Source organism: Schistocerca cancellata, chromosome 6 (assembly GCF_023864275.1).
Source record: "Schistocerca cancellata isolate TAMUIC-IGC-003103 chromosome 6, iqSchCanc2.1, whole genome shotgun sequence".
In the NCBI taxonomy this organism is placed as follows: Eukaryota; Metazoa; Arthropoda; class Insecta; order Orthoptera; family Acrididae; genus Schistocerca; species Schistocerca cancellata.
The window spans coordinates 255254062-255276758 of record NC_064631.1 but is presented as its reverse complement, the minus strand read 5'-3'; the positions used below and the strand labels follow the sequence as shown (position 1 = coordinate 255276758).

Sequence of the window (22697 nt, the reverse complement as noted above, 5' to 3'; positions counted from 1 at the left end):
TATGTGATCTACCCATCTAATCTTCAGCATTCTTCTGTAGCACCACATTTCGAAAGCTTCTATTCTCTTCTTGTCCAAACTAGTTATCGTCCATGTATCACTTCCCTACATGGTTACACTCCATACAAATACTTTCAGGAACGACTTCCTGACACTTAAATCTATACTCGATGTTAACAAATTTCTCTTTTTCAGAAACGCTTTCGTTGCCATTGCCAGTCTACATTTTATATCCTCTCTACTTCGACCATCATCAGTTATTTTGCTCCCCAAATAGCAAAACTCCTTTACTACTTTAAGTGTGTCATTCCCTAATCTAATTCCCTCAGCATCACCCGACTTAATTCGACCACATTCCATTATCCTCGTTTTGCTTTTGTTGATGTTCATCTCATATCCTCCTTTCAAGACACTGTCCATTCCGTTCAATTGCTCTTCCACAATTGAGGTTACTTTTGTACAACTAAATTATAAAAACGTTGTATATTAATATAGCAGGGGATAACTTCCGTAAAATACAATACTTATTGGAGTATTGTTTCAGTTACTTTTATGTTTATTTTTACCATCACTGCGCGTTAATTGGTCAAGCTATTATTATCATCTGGATAAGATACTTTTACACTGTTGAGTCTGGTTTATAAACACGTATCTTCGGTTTGGCAGACAGCGCTGTGGCCGGGAAGTTACGTGTCGTCTTTTATGCACATCTAGGTTAGTAAAGGGTGTAAATTTTAAGTTGACAGACCAGAATAACTCGAAAAATAAGCTTTACACTAAAAACGTGTAGAATCCAAAGTTGATTATTTTCGAGGGTGCTAAAATTAGCCCGCCACCCCTGCTCTTATTTACTTCATAAATTTTGATTCGCTAAAACTAAAACTCTCCCTCTCTCCCCATGGGGTGGGGTTTGAGAGAGAGGAATTACAGTTTCAGAAATGTTGACCCAAATATTAATTTTTTTCACAGATTCGGATAAGTTTTGTTTGTTTCGTGGTCATGAGGCCACACAACTTTTAATTATCAAACAAATCATATGACTGGCTAACTAACCAAACATCCTACTTAAGTATTTTTTATTTATCCGTAACCATTTTCCACGCAAGAATGAGAACATGGATGTTCTTGAATTACAGTACAAACTACCAAGAATGAAAACAAATGTTTAAGACAAAATGTACGTAGTTTTTTATGTAGAATCTGATTCAGAAATAAAAAATGCGGGTTCCCATTTGAAAAAAATGTTCAAATGTGTGTGAAATCTTATGAGACTTAACTGCTAAGGTCACCAGTCCCTAAGCTTACACACTTAACCTAAATTGTCCTAAGGACAAACACACGCACCCATGCCCGAGGGAGGACTCGAACCTCCGCCGGGACCAGCCGCACAGTCCGCCTTTGGACCGCTCGGCTAATCCCGCGCGATCCCATTTGAAATTTTAAAGCTGTCTCCCACCCCACCCCCCAGGGAGCTAGGGTGGCGAGCTCGTTTTAGCACCAGCAGATGTCCCCTTCGAAAATAATAATCTTTGGATTGTACACATTTTTTTCGTGTGAAACTTATTTATCGAGTTATTCTGGTTTGTCAACTTAAAATTTACACCCTGTATATTTTCTGTATGCGAACTCCATCTGCTTGTCAGTGCCCGCTACCCAATTGGTGACGATGGCATGACGACTGAACCGCTAAGTGAATAAAGCAGTGTACCAGTAGTGCTTGTAAACTGTCGAATCAGTCGCAACCCTCGACAAGCAGATCATTACGGACGACACGCTACTAAAAGCCGCCATGTAGGGCAAAGCCATGTAGGGCAAAGCTTGTAATAAATACAACTAACAATTGAGGACATTTGGGTGTAACTGTTCTCTAAGGTTAAAACATTGGCACGTCGTGGAGGATCTCGCGAGACGGGTCAGAAGACGGATTATTTAAAAAAAAAAAGCAAAAGGAACTCCATGAAAGCGACAAGACGTAATTTGTCAATGTTGGACCATGTTTCGTAGTTTCTGGAGAACAGTACAGTGCTTCCAGTTACGATCCAGACCACTTTCAACTGCTTCTACTGGGATTTTATCGTGAGATAGCCTCAAACGCGATAAACAATGATGCGTGGTTTACCATCAGGGGCCCCATAACCTGTCAATATTTCCACACCAGTGCCTATTTCTTAGTGATCTGTTTTCAGAAATCTGATCAAATAAATTAACTTTGAAAGGTGAAGACTGTATTTTGATCCTCGTTGGTAAAAAATGTAAAAAACAAAAAAAAATAAAAAAAAGAACACTCGTCACGCTTGAAAGAGAGAACGCATAAATATTACGCTGGGGCTAGAATTTATGTGGGCGTTGGCTGCCACTCCGTTCCGAACAGGTGTGAAAGGGTGGTGGCGAAGTATAAATTTGTGGGACGAGACGAGCAAGCCGCTGACGTGGGCCGCAATTTCTCACGCGACCGGAAATAATGGGACGCCGCGAGCCATTAGGCGGTGAGCGATTCCCGGCCGTGCGAGCGCGCCCCGGCGCCGCTTCTTGTAAAGTAGTTCTCTAACTCAATTAGCGACGTGGAATGCATAATGCGTTTTGCTCACGGCTGCTGAATTAATGAAGTATAAAACGACTGGCGGGACGTGGAATGCGATGCATATTTTATGCGCTCTGTGGTAGTTGGGCAACGCTAAAAACAACAGCGGTCTCCCACCTCGCACTTCTTCAACACTTTTTCGGTCGTGTTCCATGCTTGCTTTGAGGCTAAGTTTAATTCGACCTACATACCAGATTCTGTTTCTCAGCTGGCGGCGTCCTGGACTGTGTTTGCAGCGGTTTCACGTAGTGGTTGTGCTCTTCAGAAAGATTCCCGTCGATAATGATCAAACACTCAAAGAGCTGGCTATACCATTTTTGTGGAAATAGGTATTCACAGCTGATTTACGATTTTGGAGAAAAATCAAAATTCTGTTCCATGTAAAAGAGACACAGTACTTCTGACGCGGCATTGTCAGAGCCTTGTTAACTTTACTTTGTCATTCGCTTACACAATTATTCCTTTCAGAATTTCAGTAATTTAATATTCTGTCCTAAATTCCACTCCTTCAAAAACAAATATTTCACAAACGAAACGAAAATGGCACGAAGTAAGAAAAAGTACACACAACTCTTGCGATTGGCAGAAGAACCGTTACCGCGTACGTAGAGTGCTCCAATATTGACTTCGAATAACAAGTTAAGAAAGACCGTATTTATCTATGGACTAAACAGTTTCTCTGATGGCACACATCGATTAGGGGTATCCCTGGAGGGAAAATGCAACACTGCGCACGCAGCTAACACCAAGCCGGAATTGTCTCGTGACTTACTGATTACGATGTTAGTTTACATTTGGAGTTAACACTGAAACTTCAGTATCAATCTTGATCATTTTGTGCCCCTCAGCCAAATAATATACATGTAGGGTGTATTTCAGACACAATACGTTTGTTTACGTGGACATCTTCCTCAGCAGCTGTTAACATCTTTTACTACAGGTTATCCGTCTTAAGATGATTGCTATAATTAAAAAGAATTACACCAGGCGCTTTTCGCTTCTATTTACAAAGCATCTTTTGTGGTTATTCCCTAAATTGGATACATATGTGTGTACATTTTTTGATTGTTTTAGGTTAAAAACAGTGTTTTGGCTCTGAGCACTATGCGACTTAACTTCTGAGGTCATCAGTCGCCTAGAACTTAGAAGTAATTAAACCTAACTAACCTAAGGACATCACACACATCCATGCCCGAGGCAGGATTCGAACCTGCGACGGTAGCGGTCGCGCGGTTCCAGACTGCAGCTCCTAGAAACGCACGGCCACTCCGGCCGACAACAGTGTTTTCTTTATAAAGTTGATCTGTAAGCTACTTACGGTGTTTCTTTACAAAACCTACTCCTTTCTCCCTTGCTAACAGTGCTTGGTGTCGAAAGGCTTCATTTCACATCTGCGCTTCGCAGTTTGTGGCATTCTGCAGTATTTCCTGCGCTGCACTATTTACAAGTGAATTTCATAAACTGTTTTTCGTTCTACACTGCCACAGTGTTTAAGCGTCTTCGTTTGTTTTCGTTCACATCGTCAGTCTTGCCATCCTATGAAACGATTTGGTGTGTGTGCGTGTGTGTGTGTGTGTATGAGAGAGAGAGAGAGAGAGAGAGAGAGAGAGAGAGAGAGAGTTAGGCAGACTGTCTTGTATGTAGGTAGAGATGTGAGAGCAGCTTTTTTTGCAAGCGTCGGTGTTGGTGGCGCGGGAGGGGGGGGGGATGAAGGACAGGGATAAAGCTGGACAGTGATTATCGGACAGAATGTGTACTTTTAATGTTATATTAAGTGGTCAGTCAGTTTAAAGAGTGTGTGGTTTGGCAAGTTGATCTGATCATCTATGAGTTGTTTCTTTTCTGTTATGGTTTTTTTGGATGTGGTAGTTTTCTTGTGAGGTGAGGAGGTGTTTTGTGTTGTTGTTTATCCTGATGATTTCCATATCTGTGTCTCTGGTTGTAATTTTATGTTGGTGTTGTTGTAGGTGTTCTGCAAAAGTTGAATGATGTGTTCTACACTTCCATGTTCTCACAGGTTCTGTGTATCTGGTGTCAAGTGTCCTCCGGGTTGACCAATGTATCTTCCATCACATCTATTGCATTTCAGTTGGTATAATCCTGATTTCTGATACATGTGTATTTGTGGTTGTATGTCACTGTGTACCATCTTTTACTTTGTGTTTCTTTCACACTGTTTGTTGTTTTTATTCTTGTATTTTCTTAATTTCTTTGCATGTTATTTTGTCCTTGTGTTGGTGACGTTGGGTGTTTGTTCTTTTCTGTTTCTTGATTTTCTTATTCAGCTTTCTTACTAAGTTCTCTTTGTATCCACTGTTTGTGGCTGTTTGTATTGTAGTATACATTTATTTTTTGTAATTGTCTGTATCTAATGATACTGTGTTTAGTCTGTGGAGCATGTATTTAAGTGCTGCCTGCATTTGAGAACTGGAGTGTTGTAATGTCTCATGTATAATTGTGTCTGTTGCTGCCGGTTTTTGGTATATGGCAAATGTGTGTTGGCTGTTTCGAATCTTTAAGGTGATGTCCAAGAAATTTAACTGGCTATTTTGTTCCTTCTCTATTGTAAAATGTATCTTATCATGAACAGAATTTATGTCTGTATGCAACTGATGAATTTCATTGTTTGGTTCATCTATCAGGCAAAAGATGTCATCCATATATCTAATCCAGTACAAGATGTTGTACCTGTTTGGCAGTATTTTGTTAGTTACAATCTGTTCTACATGGTTCATAAATATGTTTGCTATGGTTCCAGACACTGGTGATCTCATTGGTAATCCTTTACAAAGTGAAGCGGTGCCACGTTGTGTTGTGAATTGGCAGGAGCCAATTCACGGAGTTTGGAGGAAGCCGAAATGCACGCTATAAGCTCACGCAGGATGGCGTGAGGTCTGGAACAGTTAAAGGAGTTGAGTCTAGTAAATAAAGTACGTAGTTGCTTGAATACTTAACTTTAATCCATAATTGTAGAACATCGCTCTTGATGATACATAATTTGAATCTCAATATAAACGGGTAAGGGCGCCTTGCTAGGTCGTAGCAAATGACGTAGCTGAAGGCTATGCTAACTATCGTCTCGGCAAATGAGAGCGTATTTGTCAGTGTAGCTTCGCTAGCAAAGTCGGCTGTACAACTGGGGCGAGTGCTAGTACGTCTCTCTAGACCTGCCGTGTGGCGGCGCTCGGTCTGCCATCACTGACAGTGGCGACACGCGGGTCCGTCGTATACTAGCGGACCGCGGCCGATTTAAAAGCTACCACCTAGCAAGTGTGGTGTATGGCGATGACACCACACGTTGTACTATTAGCTGCCATGATTTACGAAGGCATTCTTCGGCTGATTCGAAAGCGGGAGACGACGTGTCTGAACTTGTACGATAAGCAGTTACCGAAGTCCACAATGAATTTTCACTGTGCAGCGGTGTGTGCGCTGATATGGAACTTCCTGGCAGATTAAAACTGTGTGCCGGAGTGGGACTCAAACCCAGGTCCTTCGTCTCTTAGTTACCGAACTTCTTTCCAAAATCCTGCCTATGGTTTGCGCAGCGTGTAATTTAAGGCACAGGAGCAATAAAACAGGAAGTGTTTCTTATTACAAGTGAGTAATGTTGAAAATATTCTCTGTTACTATTTTGTACATCTGTCTTATACAACAACACAGAAAGAAGTAATTAACTTTACGCGAATGTTTGAATCTATTATTTTACCATAGATTCCATTAACGACAACTTGCTGACGAAGAAATTGGTTAAAACTATTACAAGAGAAAAGCTGTTTATGACAAATGGTACTGGATTTAGTTCTTCACTTTTTTGAAGCAACATTTATGTGTGAAGGGCGAGAAAATGTGACTGTATTGCAAAGCTGTACATAGAATTTTCGATTTTCTAAGTTATCTTCAAAAAAGTAATGCACAGAGATGGTCATCTACAGGAAGATATTACAAAGGAATCTTTGCCAAAATAATTCGCATCCAATAGTAAGATGATATTTTTGTATTCATAAGTGGTTATTAAGGTTTGACAGAATTTCGTGCTTGTATGTGTTGACCACGTTGTCAGAACGCTTCAAATCATTAACAGTTGTGTCTGTCGCTAGTTTCATCAATTTACATATTTTTCTGCATATTAACCTGTACTATATTTCATAGACAATGTCTTCTACTTGTACATGCTTCGCTACTGACCGTCTGAGGTTGTAGTATTCGTCAGAAAGTTACAGTAACTGTCGAGAGACGATGTATATAAGCTTTCAGTGTGCTTTACTTTCATTTTAGAAAGAACAGTCTTCAAAAACAGAATGCGCATCCTTCCCTGCAACTGAAACACAGGGCTCAGTTTACTATTGCTTTGGAGAAAGCCTGCAGAAGTAATTGGTATTGACTAGTGGCTGAGGTATTCAAGCGTGTTGCTGTGAAATCTCAAAACTTTTAGGCCATTCATTGCGAATTTAAAGTTCCCCCACTCCAACGTAGACTGTGGTTAGACTCTTGGAAGAGGAGCTGTCAAGGCACCATTAAAGACTGTTTATCGAAGAATAGCACCTCTACTTAGACTTACGTAACCACTGGGATTAATGTGGTCGATTTAGTGACACAAAAACTACTTACAACCCGTTAACAAGCAAATTTCCTGTGATATGATGACGAAATGAAGTCACGGTCCGATCAAAACACGCATGAGATAAACAGCAGATATCTTGATTCTAGGCAAACAAACTACGTAGCAAAATTTGAGACGTTGTGGTGTGTCACACTGATTGTAATCAGTATTCCTATGTCAAGAGGAGACAGCAATCACTCACACATTCATAATCATATTAGCTTCTTTTATTTACTAACTGACACATTCATGATTTTGTGTTTAAGTAAATCCGAACTATGTATGCAGAATTGGCATAAAGAAATGTGTAAAGAAGCGTTGAAGTAATAATATAATGTAGAATGTGCTCGTAAATGTCGGCGACCAGTTTTAGAATTTAGTAACTGTTCCGTTTTCATTAGCCAATATTTTTTGTGTTTAATTAGTTCAGTGCGCTAGTCATACAGATCATAGAATTCGACATGCCAGTCATGAGAACCTCAGAAATTAAAAAAAAAGATATATGTTGTCACATGTAATGTACACTGTAGACGCGAAAATGTCAAAATTAGTGTCCCTCGAACGAAGCCTACAAAACAATAAGTAAAATTTTTGTATCATTCGATAAACTTACGTCAATTTTGTCGCGACCTATTACTAGCGATCTCACTATAAAGAGTTTAAACGAAAATTAGCTATCATACTGCAAAAAGTAATCAGGTTTCGCAATAAATATAGTGGAACACAGAAATGATTACAAAAAGTTGTAATTTGTTTAATGAAGGGTTACCGAGATTTAAAATTTTGTTTGGGGGCAAATAAAAGGAGTAAGAGGAAAAAAGGATAAAACGACAATATTTGAGTTAATGAGGGATGCAGCGCGACTGTAAGCAAATCCGGAACGTATTTTACAAAGTAATTAGCAGCGTTTCCATTGGTGTCACTTTTTTCGCTTATACACGCTGAAACATAAACTCATAATTTGCCAAAGCAGTGAATTCGTTTTTAGCAGATGCTTTTTAAAGCTTATTCAAACTCATTAACAAACAAACCATATTTCATGGCTGTATAACATCCACTTCTAGCTACAGCTGTCAACAATCTTTCATAACATTACTTTTCTCTCTGTCTTATGATACCTGTGTAGATACATAAAGAGAATCGCGTGCATTCATGCAGCCAAATATAATGTGTGCTGTGAGATACGCATTTGGACAACGGTGAAATGCTAGTAAGCCTTGACGTCGTTCTTCATGTAGGTGGTACTATAAGACTCCCAACAACTGTAGAAGCACTAAACAGATTTATCCTGGAAAAAAACTAGTTCCAGTTTTGGCCACCAGCGGCAATTCCTTCTTGGTGTTGCGATTTTTTGCGTCCATCTCTTTGAGGTAAAATATCTGTTAGTTCGGTGAGCTCACTCGCTGTTATCTCCCGTGAGCTGTGAGACAGAGAACGCCTGGCTAGGTGTTCGGTACGACAGAGCAGCACGGCTGGTGTCAGCGCCACCGCCGACGCATGAGCGTGGGATGTCTACGGCTGGCGCTGGCCGCGCTGCCGACGTAATTGTCTCGTTAAGCGGTGCGTTTTCTCGGAACAATTAGGCCGTACCCGGCGAGCAACGCTGGCCGAACCGCTGCGGCAGTTCGCGTGCGTAGCTGCCACTCAAAGGAGCAAAGTAGCGCCGCACACGGCCCACGCGAGCGCCAATTACTGCTTCGTGCTACCTCGCAACGGAGCACTCGTCACCTCGCCTTATTGTGGGTTCCGCTGCACTTCTGCCCTCGGCCACTGCTGACTGAGTGGACAGCGCCGCAGAAACAGCTTAATCCCTACAACAGGCTGTGACGTTACGCGGCGTACCGAAGAAACGATTTCCGCCTCCCAGTTTGTTACGTGTAGATGCGTGCATAGGCCTCAACGCTATAACATCTCTTCCGAGAAGAATAACATAGTAATGTCGGTGCGGTACACGTTTGCCTTCCACCGATAGTACCGCGGCGGGGGTCTGTCATAAAGCAGAAGGTAATTGTTTACACTGTAAGCGTACACCATAAGCGTTGTGCTCACGTTACGCGCGATTGTAATACATCCTTAGACGCTTCTCAAGCGTTTTCGATAAATCGAAATTCGAAGTATTACCAGCGTGTTGAATACTATACGAGAGCGCCAGCGGCAATTGCATGCCTACCTGGACTGCGTTCACGTTGAAAGATTCTGCTATGTAAGGGTGACCCAATAAAAGTGTAAAATTACATTTTACGTGATATTTTGCTATTTTTATCTATTTTAATATCAAATAACACTCATAATCTATTTGAATATCGACAGAAGTACGATGGCTATTTTTTTCTCAACCTGCAATCGGTTCAAATGGTTCAAATGGCACTGAGCACTATGCGACTTAACATCTGTGGTCATCAGTCCCCTAGAACTTAGAAATACTTAAACCTAACTAACCTAAGGATATCACACACATCCATGCCAGAGGCCGGATTCAAACCTGCGACCGTAGGAGCAGCGTGCTTCCGAACTGAAGCGCCTAGAACCGCTCGGCCACAGCAGCCGGCCCCTTCAATCGGCCGCGAAAGTAAAACCACGGTGGGAATCCGGTGAACCTTAGCGGATATATGTTGCGCAGTGTCTCTACACTGAGGTGATAAAAGTCTTAGCATATGGAGTCTTGTTGCAACCCTTGTTCACTCAAGTACGAGCAGCCCTTAGCGGCTCGCCATCTTATTTAAAACTATTCATGACGTCGCCTTTCCGGCTTAGATTTTTTAAAATGTGACTTGTAAGTACTGCATCTCTTTCCACTCAGTACAAACTTTAATTTTATTAATGTATTATATGACTAATATGTTTTAGAACAGTTAATTTAATTCTGAAGACGACGCTCATAGTAGCTTATTTGTTCTAATATAATTCTGACACGGTCACTGAACCTTAGCAGCTATGTTCAAAGTTTTACGTCATACAGTATCTCCTAACATGGCGTCGAACCTCTTTTTCGCCAGCATAGTGCAGCAACTCGGCGTGGCGTGTACTTAACAAGTAGTCGGAAGGCCTCGGAAAAAAGTTATTTGAGCACTGTTATACAGATATTAAATTTGATAGTTTACAGCGGTGTTTCATGCTGTTTGTGGCGAAATAACGATTTAATAAACTTTTGGAAACGTTCGCTCGCTGTGTTTTTTAGAGTTTTCTGTTCGTTGAAGTCGTTTAGTAAATTTCGTGCTTTAGTTTTCAGCTGACAAAAGCTGTTGATACGACTAGTACGCAAGATTGGTGTGGTTTTTCGATCTGATTACGTCTAGTTTCTAACTGCTAGATACAACGAAATAGGTCTTTCTAATATTGCAGCAGTTGTAGCACATGCCAAATAAGAGGGACTGTTTTAGACAAATGACCATTTTTATCTACCTCATTTACATAAATAACACTACGGAATATAATTCACGAAATACCAATATCAAATGCGTATTACCCTTGCTACAATCAAAAAGTTTTACGTTAGGATATAGTTTCACACTTTATTCATGCGCTTCAGTTTCTCAAGCATGAGATCGAAAAGTATTAGACCAAATGTTTATATAAATTTGCAATCGTCATATTCTTCCATATAATTTGTGTGATGCCTCCATTTCCTCTCCGTCCTTGTACTAACAAACAATCTTCTATCACTAACTCTGTAACTATTTTTGCCATTGTCGAAACTTATTCTTCGGTTAACTTCGCAAACCCTTCCAGAATCGTCAGTTTAGCTTTCCCGCGTTAATTCCCCTGTTAGGCGTTATTACGTGTTCGTACAACGCGTTTCACCCGCTAGTCTGAGAACGGGACGTAAGCGGCTGCTAAGCGGGAACTGTACGACTTGCCCTTGGTATTGTTGCGAACCTGAAAAAAAGTCTTTCAAAAGTACATTTTCTTAGATACACCGAAAAGATTAATATGTAATCTTTCTTATTCTTGTTCTTCGTTTATTTCCACTCTGATAGTCCTAGTCTGTGGATTCAGCAAATAATTATAGAAACGCACGCCCAGTCAATCACATAAACAAACAGCGATAGGCATTCACCCGTTCGGGTGTATTCGACTCAGCTCGTATAGCCCCTTCCCTTTTGTCTGCGAGAAAGCTTTTTATTTCTAGATGCGACTGGGATTCTACTAACAGAGACACACTATGCACGGATTCAAGAATGAATTTATGATTAGTTCAAAAATCAACTTAGAATGCGTTCAAAAATGTTCAAAATCCAACAGGAATGCGTTTCAAAATCGTATTAACAATCAACAGACCAACGTGCGCTGGATGCTAAGTGCTTTGTGAAACAAGATTTTTTTCCTCAATACTCCGGTTAGCTCCCCTCCCTCCTTCCCCTTAGATGCAGAACTGACGCTACATCCGGGATCACTGTCTCCATCTCTTCCGTTACCTGCTCCTTCGCTCTTCCACTCCCAACACCACCCCCAGTCACCTGCTACCAAAATTCCACACACACAATCGTTTCTCTACATTGCAGGCCGGCTGGTGTGGCCGAGCGGTTCTAGGCTCTTCAGTCTGGAACCGCTACGGTCGCAGGTTCGAATCCTGCCTCGGGCATGGATGTATGTGATGTTCTTAGATTAGTTAGGCTTAAGAACGTAGTTCTAAGTTCTAGGGGACTGATGACCTCAGATGTTGAGTCCCATAGTGCTCAGAGCCATTTGAACCATTTTTTTCTACATTACACCCCATCTGACGCCAACTCCTCCATCTTCGTTTATACACACACTCTGAAATCGTAAACAACCCCAGACTCTCCTTCCCCTAACGCTGTTCCCAGTGCAGACCCAATTTTTAGTGATTGCGCAGTGCTTCATTTTGCTACTTTCTCTCTCTCTCTCTCTCTCTCTCTCTCTCTCTGTCTCTCTGTGTCTCTGTCTCTGTCTCGCACGCACTGATGCACGCGCGCACAAGCGCACAGGCACACGCACACACACGCGCGCGCTTGCTTACACACAAACACACACACACACACACACACACACACACACACACACACACACACACATTTCAAAGCACTTTCAATAAATTTAGAACGACATTTAATTAGTTCTTCATTTTAAATAGTATTAAAAGTGTTCCTTTTAATAAACGCTTTGCTGTTAAGCGGAATGATCGGACGTCTTACAATCCACACACACCCTTTTCTTCTGGAGAGAGAGAGAGGTGAGGGGTGAAGGAGACGAAAAATGTGCCAGCATGGCAACATTTGCCGTGGCAGAGTTTTGTGGTAATACAGCAAGTATATTTACTAGAATACTCCAGCTTAAATACAGGAAATAAACCAATAACTGATAGATGCATGTGAGATGGAATCATTTAGAGAATATTAGAAACTATGGTCGCAGGTTAAAAGAAAACATCGAAGCTGAGGTAGAGTAGAGTAGAGCAGAGTGCGTTACTCACGGCCGGCAGTCCCTGGTCTGCACGGCGACGCCGCCGCCGCAGGTCCTGGAGCAGGGCGACCAGGCTGACCAGGGCGCCCAGTGGCCGGGCGCTCCCAGCCGCTGCTGCGACGGCCCGTGCACCTGCAACCGCAAGACAGCGCGTCTCATCACAAGGCACGGTGCGGCTCCAGCTCATAAGGCGGGCTGACGCTGCAACTGCCTTGCTCCTGCGCACTGAGTCCACAGTTTTCATGGTTTGGAAAATTTATTCAATTTTTAACTGTGTGATCAGATGGCTCGCCGGTAGCCACAGCCGTCAGTTAACCTAAGGAGGGAAGTCATGGGGCGGCATCTGTTTGCGAATCGCGTAAACCTTGTTCTTCGTGTAATCCTACTTTGTGTATCGTATTTTCTGATAAAGAGAACGGGGGTTAACTCTAGTTTTGCCGAAACGAGCGGGAAAACCAGTTAATAAATGCTCTAAACTAGTCAGTTTATCATACCAACGCTCTGTGGATTCCATCGGAATTTACGTAACCTTTGTGTTCTGGAAGCTAACACATTCCTCATTACGCTGTTTTACATAGAGGGTGTTACGGGTATAAGTGCGAATATTTTTATTTATGGTACAAGTACTTTAATATGTAGACACATCAGTGCGTTGGTTGTTTTTTTTTTCTCTGCGTCGAATAGTTATCCCTTAGACACGTCACAAACCTTACGACCTGATACTTCCTGCATGGCTGTAACTGCACCACGAAGTGGACTACGCCTGTCATTACAGACTTTCCATTTCGCATCCACGCGTCCACAAGGGGACCTGACATACTACCCAAGAGAAAATTAACATTAATGGCTTGCTTATGCCACAGGTACTCGTAATAGCTGCAATTGTTAGCCCGGAAATGAAGTAAATACTGATGTAAAGTTGTACAATACACCATCCCCAGTCAACAATACAAATATCTGCAGTTATACACGCCACACCCTGCATGTAATATAAAACGAAAACACACAGAATACAGGTCACATGGTTCACGGAAGTTGTAACACCACAAGAAACCCGAAAACCGAAATAAGAATGTCATGATAATTTAAAGCAGGGAACAGTGTTATCCTGACAGGTACGACAACTTTGACAATAATATAACACCTTAAAGTTTTGATGAACACCAATTTCAATAATTACTGAGTATGTCATGATATAAAGCTAGAAAGAAAGAATGGTTATTTTAATTAGCTATCAAACATCTTAGTAATAACTGCATAACAGTACGACGAAAGTTAAGTCCAAAGTAATATGTCGGTCAGAGATAACATTTATTGTGAAAGAGAGATGTAAACGAGGCGAAAAGGAAATTCAATGCGTCTGCAATGCTCGATCATGGAAAAGTTAGTCGCTTGCTAGCTTGCTTGCTATCAAGTCGAGAGAGAGCACCGTTGGTTATAGTACTACAAACGGAACGCTACGAGATTGTTTTTATTTTAAAAAAAAAGTATTATTGTGTGATAGATATGCGCGGACTGTTCTCAGTTATTCTGACTTGAGAACTTGAACTGAAGTGACATTCTGATAGTGTACGACGAATTAATGAACTTTAACTATTGGAGATATCATTGTTTGACTCAACCTTCATTCTAAGTGAATAGTTACAACGAAGAATGGACATAGTATCGAAGACAGCAATACTTGATTAGCCTGGAGTAGGAAACATTAATACGACCACACGAAGATAATGCAAATACGGCGAATGTAAAAGTTGTCATAATTGTCACGATCACCGAACTGAAAAGAATCGTAATTGAACTGATCCATCGGTGTGCGTGTGGTGTGATGATTATAAACTAACTGCTAAGAAGGAACAATAAAATTGTTCGTCAGTAATGGAAATCTCACGTGTTGGCTCGATCATTAATTGAACTGTATGGTAGTTGATGATCAAAATTAATTAACTGTGACCATTTTAATTTGAAAATGTGACTTGATGAGCATTGAGCATTGAGAGGAGTGTTTTGCCGAAATCACGACGCACGGAAGCAAGATTGCATTATAGATTATCTCCGGATTTGCGTCGTGCCGTAGTGAACAATTCTGCGTAGCAACGTAACAACAACTACTGCTACTGAACCGCAAATGAATTTTTCCCCGTTTCAGTGGTATGAAACGTCGCTGGTGATGAATGATTCACTCAATACTGCAATAACTATCCGGGCATAGCAAATCATCATAAAACCATAACAGACAATTGAAATCAGCAGTTCGCATCGCTGAGAAGACTATGCGGACTCACAAACGAAATTTCATACATTACGCGAGGAACAATTTTCTTTAGAGATTTTCTGGTGCTGTTCCACGTTATCCGACGGGGACAACCATCACTGCGCGTCGCTTCTCCATTCCACCGACCGAGCTGTAGCAGTAGCGACTCAACATCAACAGCGACATCAAAAGGGGAAGGGGACGTCACAAACCGTACTCTATACCAATTTCGACCCCTGGAGCGCGCACACGCACACACACCACGACGTGGCATGGACTCGACTAATGGCTGAAGTGGTGCTGCAGGGAACTGACACCGTGGATTCTGAAAGGCTGTCCACAAATCCGTAAAGTACGAAGGGCGGAGATCTCTTCTCAACAGTACGTTGCAAGGCACACCAGATATGCTCAATAATGTTCATGTCTGGGGAGTTCAGTGGCCAGCGGAAATATGTAAACACAGAAAAGTATCCCTGGAGCCACTCTGTAGCAATTCTGGACGCCCGCGCGGGGTAGCCGCGCGAGCTGAGGCGTATTGTCACTATCCGCGTGGCTCCCTCCTTCGGAGGTTCGAGTCCTCCCTCGGGCATCAGTGTGTGTGCATTGTCCTTAGCGTAAGTTAGTTTAAGCTAGATTAATTAGTGCGTAAGCTTAGGAACCGATGACCTCAGCAGTTTGGTCCTATAAGACCTTACCACAAATTTACAATTCTGGATGTGTGAGTGTCGCGTTGTCCTGCTGGAATTGTCCAAGTCCTTCGGAATGCACAATGGACATGAATGGATGCAGGTGATCAGACAAGATGCTTACGTACCCGTCGCCTGTCGGAGTCGTATCTAGACGCATCAGATGTCCCATATCACTCCAACTGCACACGTCGCACACCATTACAGACCCTCCACCCCCTCGAACAGTTCGCTTCTGACATGCAGGGCCCATGGATTCATCACGTTGTCTCCATTCCCGTACACGTACATCCGCTCGACAAGATTTGAAACGAAACTCGTCCGACCAGGCAACACGTTTTCAGTCGTTAACAGTCCAATGTCGGTGTTGACGAGCCCAGGCGAGGCGTATAACCTTGTGTTGTGCAGTCATCAACGGTACACGAGTGGGCCTTCGGCTCCGAAAGCCTATATCGATGATGTTTCGTTGAATGGTTCACACGCTGACACTTGTCGATAGCCCAGCTCTGAAATCTCCATCAATTCATCAGGGTTGCACTTCTGTCATGTTGAGCGATTCTCTTCAGTCGTCGTTGGTCGCCTTCTTGCAGGATCTTTTCTCAGCCGCAGAGGTGTCAAAGATTTGATGTTTTACCGTTTTCCTGATACTGATGGTACACTCGTGGAATGGTCGTAAGGAAAAATACCCGCCTCATCGCTATCTCCGAGATTTCCCATCACATGTGCGCCGACTATAACACCACGTTAAAACTCACTTAAATCTTGATAACCTTACATTGTAGCAGCAGTAACCGATCTAAGAACTGCGCCACACATTTGTCTTACACAGGTGCTACCGACCGCAGTTCCGTTCTGCCTGGTTACATATCTCTGTATTTGAATACTTATGCCTTTACCATTTTCTTTGGCGGTTCAGCGCATGTGTATGTATGAGTTGGTATGTACATGATCAGAACAGTATCAGATGTTTAATGATCGCAGTGAAAGTAATTGAGATGCCGCGTACCAATGTCAGAAAGTGTCATCAACATCTGGTAGGACATGCAGTGGCACTCATTGTTGAGTCTCCATGTGGTTGGCTGGTCTACATCATGCAGTATTCAGTTTTATAGGGCATCCAGATATGATGGTGGCCCATTGTCTTATTGCATGGGAATGTGAAGACACGCATACTAGTCGTCAAGATTGCGGTTGCCCACGTCTGGAACAATAAGAGAAAATCGTCGCATTGTGCACCAGGCTCATCATAAACCCTTTACATCTGTACCTGACATCCGAGAACAAATACTGGGCTCCCTGTCTCATTTCACACCGTTGGACGAAGAATAGGAGCAGCCAGGCTAAACACCACAACTCAAACGCCTGCGTTTTGAGTGCTGCCGTGACCAGGAGGAACGGATTGTTGATCAATGGCGTTGCGTTTTGTTCAGCGGTAAATCCTGGTTTTACCCTGACTGACCAATGAACTTCGTTTGGCGAGTTTGGCGGAGACGTGGTGAGAAGTCACATTCTTCCATTGTTTTGCGGAGGCACAGCTGTCTTGACGTCACGGTACGGGGAGCCAGTGGATATGACTACAGGTCACGGGGAACTCTGACGGTACAGTGGTACATCACAGACATCCTGCATCCTGATGTGTTACCTCTCACGCCACAGTATCGTGGTACCGTTTCATTGCAGGACAATGCTCGTCCACATATGTCACGTGTCTCTGAACTGTCTGTCTGATGTTGAGATACTCCAATGGTTAGCGACATCCCCAGATCTGCCCCTGATAGAACATGTGGGACCAACTCTGGCATAAACTCCATCCCACCAACCGGTATGTCTGGGACCAGTTACAACAGGTTTGAACCTTGTAAACCAGCTTACCTCAGAAAAGCATTTATGACCCAAGCGCACATATCCAGACCAGAATGCGGTGCAGGATCATACTGACAGTTGGGCTCGTACTGCAAAGTTTTTTTTTCTAAATTGGACTATTTTGTAATCAGTCCAATAACATAACACTCTCGACCGCGAAGTTTTACTTCGTTTCCTCCTTCCATTCTGGGTGTTCACTTTTCTATCAGTCGATGTATATACAGTAATATTCATAAGTATTTCCCGAGATTCAGAGGACGGCAGCGCAAAAAGAAGAAAAAATACAAAAAAAAGATAAATTTATGTCGATAGAGCACGTCTCTAAGGTTTAAGTCAAATTATACAGGGTGGTACAAAAAGGTGCGGCCAAACTTGCAGGAAACATTCCTCACACACAAATAAAGAAAAGATGTTATGTGGACATGTGTCCGGAAACGCTTAATTTCCATGTTAGAGCTCATTTTAGTTTCGTCAGTATGTACTGTACTTCCTCGATTCACCTCCATGATTTCATACGGGATGCTCTACCTGTGCTGCTAGAACATGTGCCTTTACAAGTACGACACAACATGTGGTTCATGCACGATGGAGCTCCTGCACATTTCAGTCGAAGTGTTGGTATGCTTCTCAACAACAGATTCGGTGACCGATGGATTGGTAGAGGCGGACCAATTCCATGGCCTCCACGCTCTCCTGACCTCAATCCTCTTCACTTTCATTTATGGGGGCATTTGAAAGCTCTTGTCTACGCAACCCCGGTACCATATGTAGAGACTCTTCGTGCTCGTATTGTGGACGGCTGTGATACAATACGCCATTCTCCAGGGCTGCATCAGCGCATCAGGGATTCCATGCGACGGAGCTTGGATGCATGTATCCTCGCTAACGGAGGACATTTTGAACATTTCCTGTAACAAAGTGTTTGAAGTCACGCTGGTACGTTCTGTTGCTGTGTGTTTCCATTCCATGGTTAATGTGATTTGAAGATAAGTAATAAAATGAGCTCTAACACGGAAAGTAAGCGTTTCCGGACACATGTTCACATAACATATTTTCTTTCTTTGTGTGTGAGGAATGTTTCCTGAAAGTTTGGCCGTACCTTTTTGTAACACCCTGTAGATGTACGATGTGAGCACTGCATGTAACATGACGAACTTGAATACAGTCATGTAAATATTTGAAGTTGCTGACGCTAAACAGTCTCGAAAGGCGCGACAGCAACCTGCCTTGCATATCTGTTCATTGGGTTGCAGACGATTTGGCCTTCACGATCTGACACGCCCGCTCTCCTGGAACTAAGCCACAGCGTTTATTCCAGACAGGAACTTGGAGAGATGTTCTGCCCACTGATGTGTGTCGTTTTCTGCAAGTCCTGTAGTTCTCGTGCAGTCGCCTTCTGATAACCTGCATGTACGTATCAATAACTCTGTACACATATTCATATACACTGACCAGTCAGAACATTATGACCAACGATCTACTGTCGGTATAAACCCATCCAGATGATAGCAGTGTCACCTGGTGACGAATTTCTGCTAGTCCGATGGGCTCCATGTAATTATTGAAAAATCTTCTAAACAACACGCTTACTCCGACATTCAATAAATCGATTCTCACAAAGACACGCAAGGTACATGTAGTATCAGTATGTGTGCTGTCCGTGTGTAGAATGGTGAAGGTACACGATCCATCCGAGTTTGACAGAGGGCAGATTGTAATGGCCCGGAGGCTCGCCACGAGCGTTTCGGAAACTCCACGACTTGTCGGGTGTTCGAGGAGCGTCTTCAACACGCGGCGAAACCAAGGTGAAACCACGTCCACGTGTAGGGGTTGGGGGGCCACCTCTCGTAACAGATGTCGGACATCGTAGGCTGGGCAGACTGGCAAAATGGGACAGACGGCGACGTGAGGGGAACTAACATCGGATTTTAATGCTGGGCAGAGCACAAGTGTGTCTGAAAACACCACTGAACACTCCTAACAGTGGGCTTCTTCAGGCGATGACCCATGCACGTGCTGTTAATAACGTCATCGGCAAGTGACCGTCGGCACTGGACGATGGCTTGGTGGCAGTGCTTTGCAATGTCCGGTACCTCCTTCATCGTGTCGATTGGAGGGCGCGAAAGTATCATCTTCCAGGGCAACAGCTCCTTGACAGCTGGTACGGCAGAACGGAGAGAAGCTGGTGGTGGCTCCATTATGCTCTGGGGAACATTAGACTTGGCTTTCATGGGTCCAGTGGAGCTTGTGCAAAGCACCATAATCCCAAGGAGTATCTTACACTGGTTGCACACCACGTACACCCCGTCATGACGATCATGTTTCCCGATGACAGTGGCATTTTTCAACAAGATAATGCGCCATGTCACAAGGCCAGGATTGTGATGGAGTGGTTCGAGGAGCACAGTGGCGAGTTCCAATTTGTGTGCTGGCCCAAATCGTCAGATCTGAACACGATCGAACACATCTGGGATTTGATTTAATGCGGCGTCTGAGTTCATCGGCCACCTCCCCGTAATTTACGGGAGTAGGGTGACTTGTGTATGCAAGTGTCGTTCCAAATCCTTGCAGCGAGCTATCAAATCCTCATCGCTTCCATAACACGATGTGTCGCCGCTGTTATCCGTGCCGAAGATGGACACGCCGGCTACTATGTAGGTGGTCGTAATGTTCTGGCTAATCAGTCTATATTTGTCTATAAATTACTGAAGGTCGCCAGTGCGCATGCAGTTCGTCAATTGATATGTGCTGCCTCAAGTGTTTAGTAGTTTATGTCAGTACAGTAATTTATTCATTTATATTTTGCTTGTGTGTGTACGTATATTTTGAGAGATAGTGTTTTGTTTGTAGATAGAAGTAGCTAGTGCTCACCTACTTTACGTTTGTTGTCTTGTAACTGAGTGATGATACGCTACATACCCCTACAAAACTTTCTTTACGTTTTCAGTAAGATAAGGTAGATATTTTAATGGAAGAGTTGTTCCCTGTTATTACGTCGTACATTGATGAACAAATGGCACCCCCAAGAAAGAATTAAAGTAGAGTAATGAAAGTTTGGGCATATATTTTTCTAGGACATACATTTAAGTGATTAACACTGCAAGATCAGCCACTGCAAATATCAAACGACCGTATATTAAAAACCGCTGTAACCGCCAGTAAGTTGAACGCAAGCACGCAAACGGGCATACATGGCGTTGTTTTTTTTTTTTTGGTTGCGGGACGGAGTTCCGTGCCTTTTGCACTTAGTCGGTCAATACATGGATTATTAGGCCTAAAGCTGTTCGTCGATGACACTGGAATCGTCCGATGATGTCCAATACGTGCTCGACTGGAGACAGATCTGATGATCGAGCAAGCGAAGGCATCACGGCGACACTGTAGAGCACGTTGCGGTACAACGGCGGTATGTGGGCGAGCGTTATCGTGTTGGGAAACTCTCCCTGGAGTGCTGTATATGAGTGACAGCAGAACAGGTGGAATCACCTGACTGACGTACAAATTTACACGCATGGTGCGTGGGATAACCACGAGAGTTCCTCTGCTGCCATATGAAATCGCACCCCAAGCCACAGCTCCAGGTGTAGGTCCAGGGTGCTTAGCACGCAGACCGGTTGGTTGCAGACTTCTTGACTAACGTCAAATCACCACGTCCAATCTCAAAGGTAACTAGCGCTCACTTCCGTTACAGCGTGTATTTAAAGTAAACCTGATTTGCATCCTCATAGTGGCGCTACAAGCGCCTCTGTTATGCGACTGGCACGAAATTTTAATAAACATATTTCAGATGTAGAAACATGCCTATCAACTTTCGTTTATGTTGCACAGGTCTTTTTTGGTGTTGCCATTTTTTCTCAGTCAGTGTATTTGTGTAAAACATTGTCATAAAATTTGACCATGAGAGAGATGCGCTTGAATTGTCGTAGATTATTAAATTGCACGGTGCATTGTGAATTTTGTGGGGAAGCTACTACAAAATCTAGCGAGACCCTCTCCTAGAGCTGGAGCACATAGACCTAATGTTCAAAAATGTGTGAAATCATATGGAAGTGCTAAGGTCATCAGTCCCTAAGCTTACCCGCTACTTAACCTAAATTATCCTAATGACAAACACACACACCCATGCCCGAGGGAGAACGAACCTGCGCCGGGACCAGCCGCACAGTTCATGACTGCAGCGCCTTAGACCGCTCGGCTAATCCCGCGCGGCAGCACATAGACCAAAAATGGAACTGAAAGCGAGAATACGTGCCCTCCAGGCATAGTTAGAAGGTGCCAGACAAGAACTGGAGAGCCTACGGAGGAAGAGGATGGAGAAATGGGACCTGGAAGGTGGCAAAGGCACAGGCACAGAGAAAGGCAAAGGCAAAGGCACACAGAAAAAAAACCTTTGGTGCAAAACTAAAAACTTGTCAAACAGTCACAAAAGAGATGACTGAAGAAAATAAAGAAAAAGACAGTATCTTTGACAAGATTTCTATGAATCTTTCTTACGCGATTGGAGCGAAGATAAGCTATTATTTATTATGCATTAGACCCTGTATAATAATAATGTACTATCAGTTTCGTTCTGCAGACTACACAGAAAACACACGATTGTGAAAGATGAAGTACGAGAACGAGTAGACCGAATGGAAAGACACGTATACCAAAGCTTAAGTACATGAAAGTACATAAGTGACTTGTATTATGATCTCATCTCTGACATCAAGTATTCGGTCTATCGTATAAATTGCTCTAGTTAATTGCGCAGCCGAAACAGTCTAATACTGAACGCATGCAGGTTCACCGCTGTTGAAGTTCTTATGCGTACAGCCTTGTAATGCAATCTGGACGGGACGGCAGGTGCTGCGTACTGTGGTCAGTGTCTTCGTCCGACTTGGTTCGAGAGGCATGATAATCATATTGGAAAACGAAGGGGCTGCTTGTTGGTAGAAATAACACAAAAGGGAGTTCCACAAAAATTCATTCGATTTCTTGATACAGAATTCAGGACGAGGCAACTTAGTGATGCCGACAAGCCGTCCGTCATGTCACCTGTTGTAAACTATCATGTAGATATGGTGTGGAGGAGCATCAGGTTACCACACCGCTCTCTCGGACATTGTCGGCTCTCCAAACCTTGCACCGCTACTTCTCACTCAAGTAGCACCTTAATTGGCATCAAAAGGCTGAATTGCCACCGTCACGGAAAAATACCTGACGGAACTGCGTACTGAACTAGTGCTCTCTGTACGGCGATCAGTAATGCTGATCACTCAGCTACGGACGCAATTATATCCTCTACAAGTA

At 43.1% G+C, this 22697-nt stretch overlaps 1 protein-coding gene across 1 annotated transcript in view; it reads right to left on the bottom strand.

The window, feature by feature from the left end:
* LOC126088270 (thrombospondin type-1 domain-containing protein 4-like) overlaps positions 1-22697 on the bottom strand; it is a 182874-nt gene that overhangs the window by 60325 nt on the left and 99852 nt on the right. The window contains exon 4 of the mRNA XM_049906401.1: positions 12616-12737. Within this exon, the coding sequence (XP_049762358.1) occupies positions 12616-12737 (122 nt within the window). The remainder of the gene's footprint in view (positions 1-12615; positions 12738-22697) is intronic.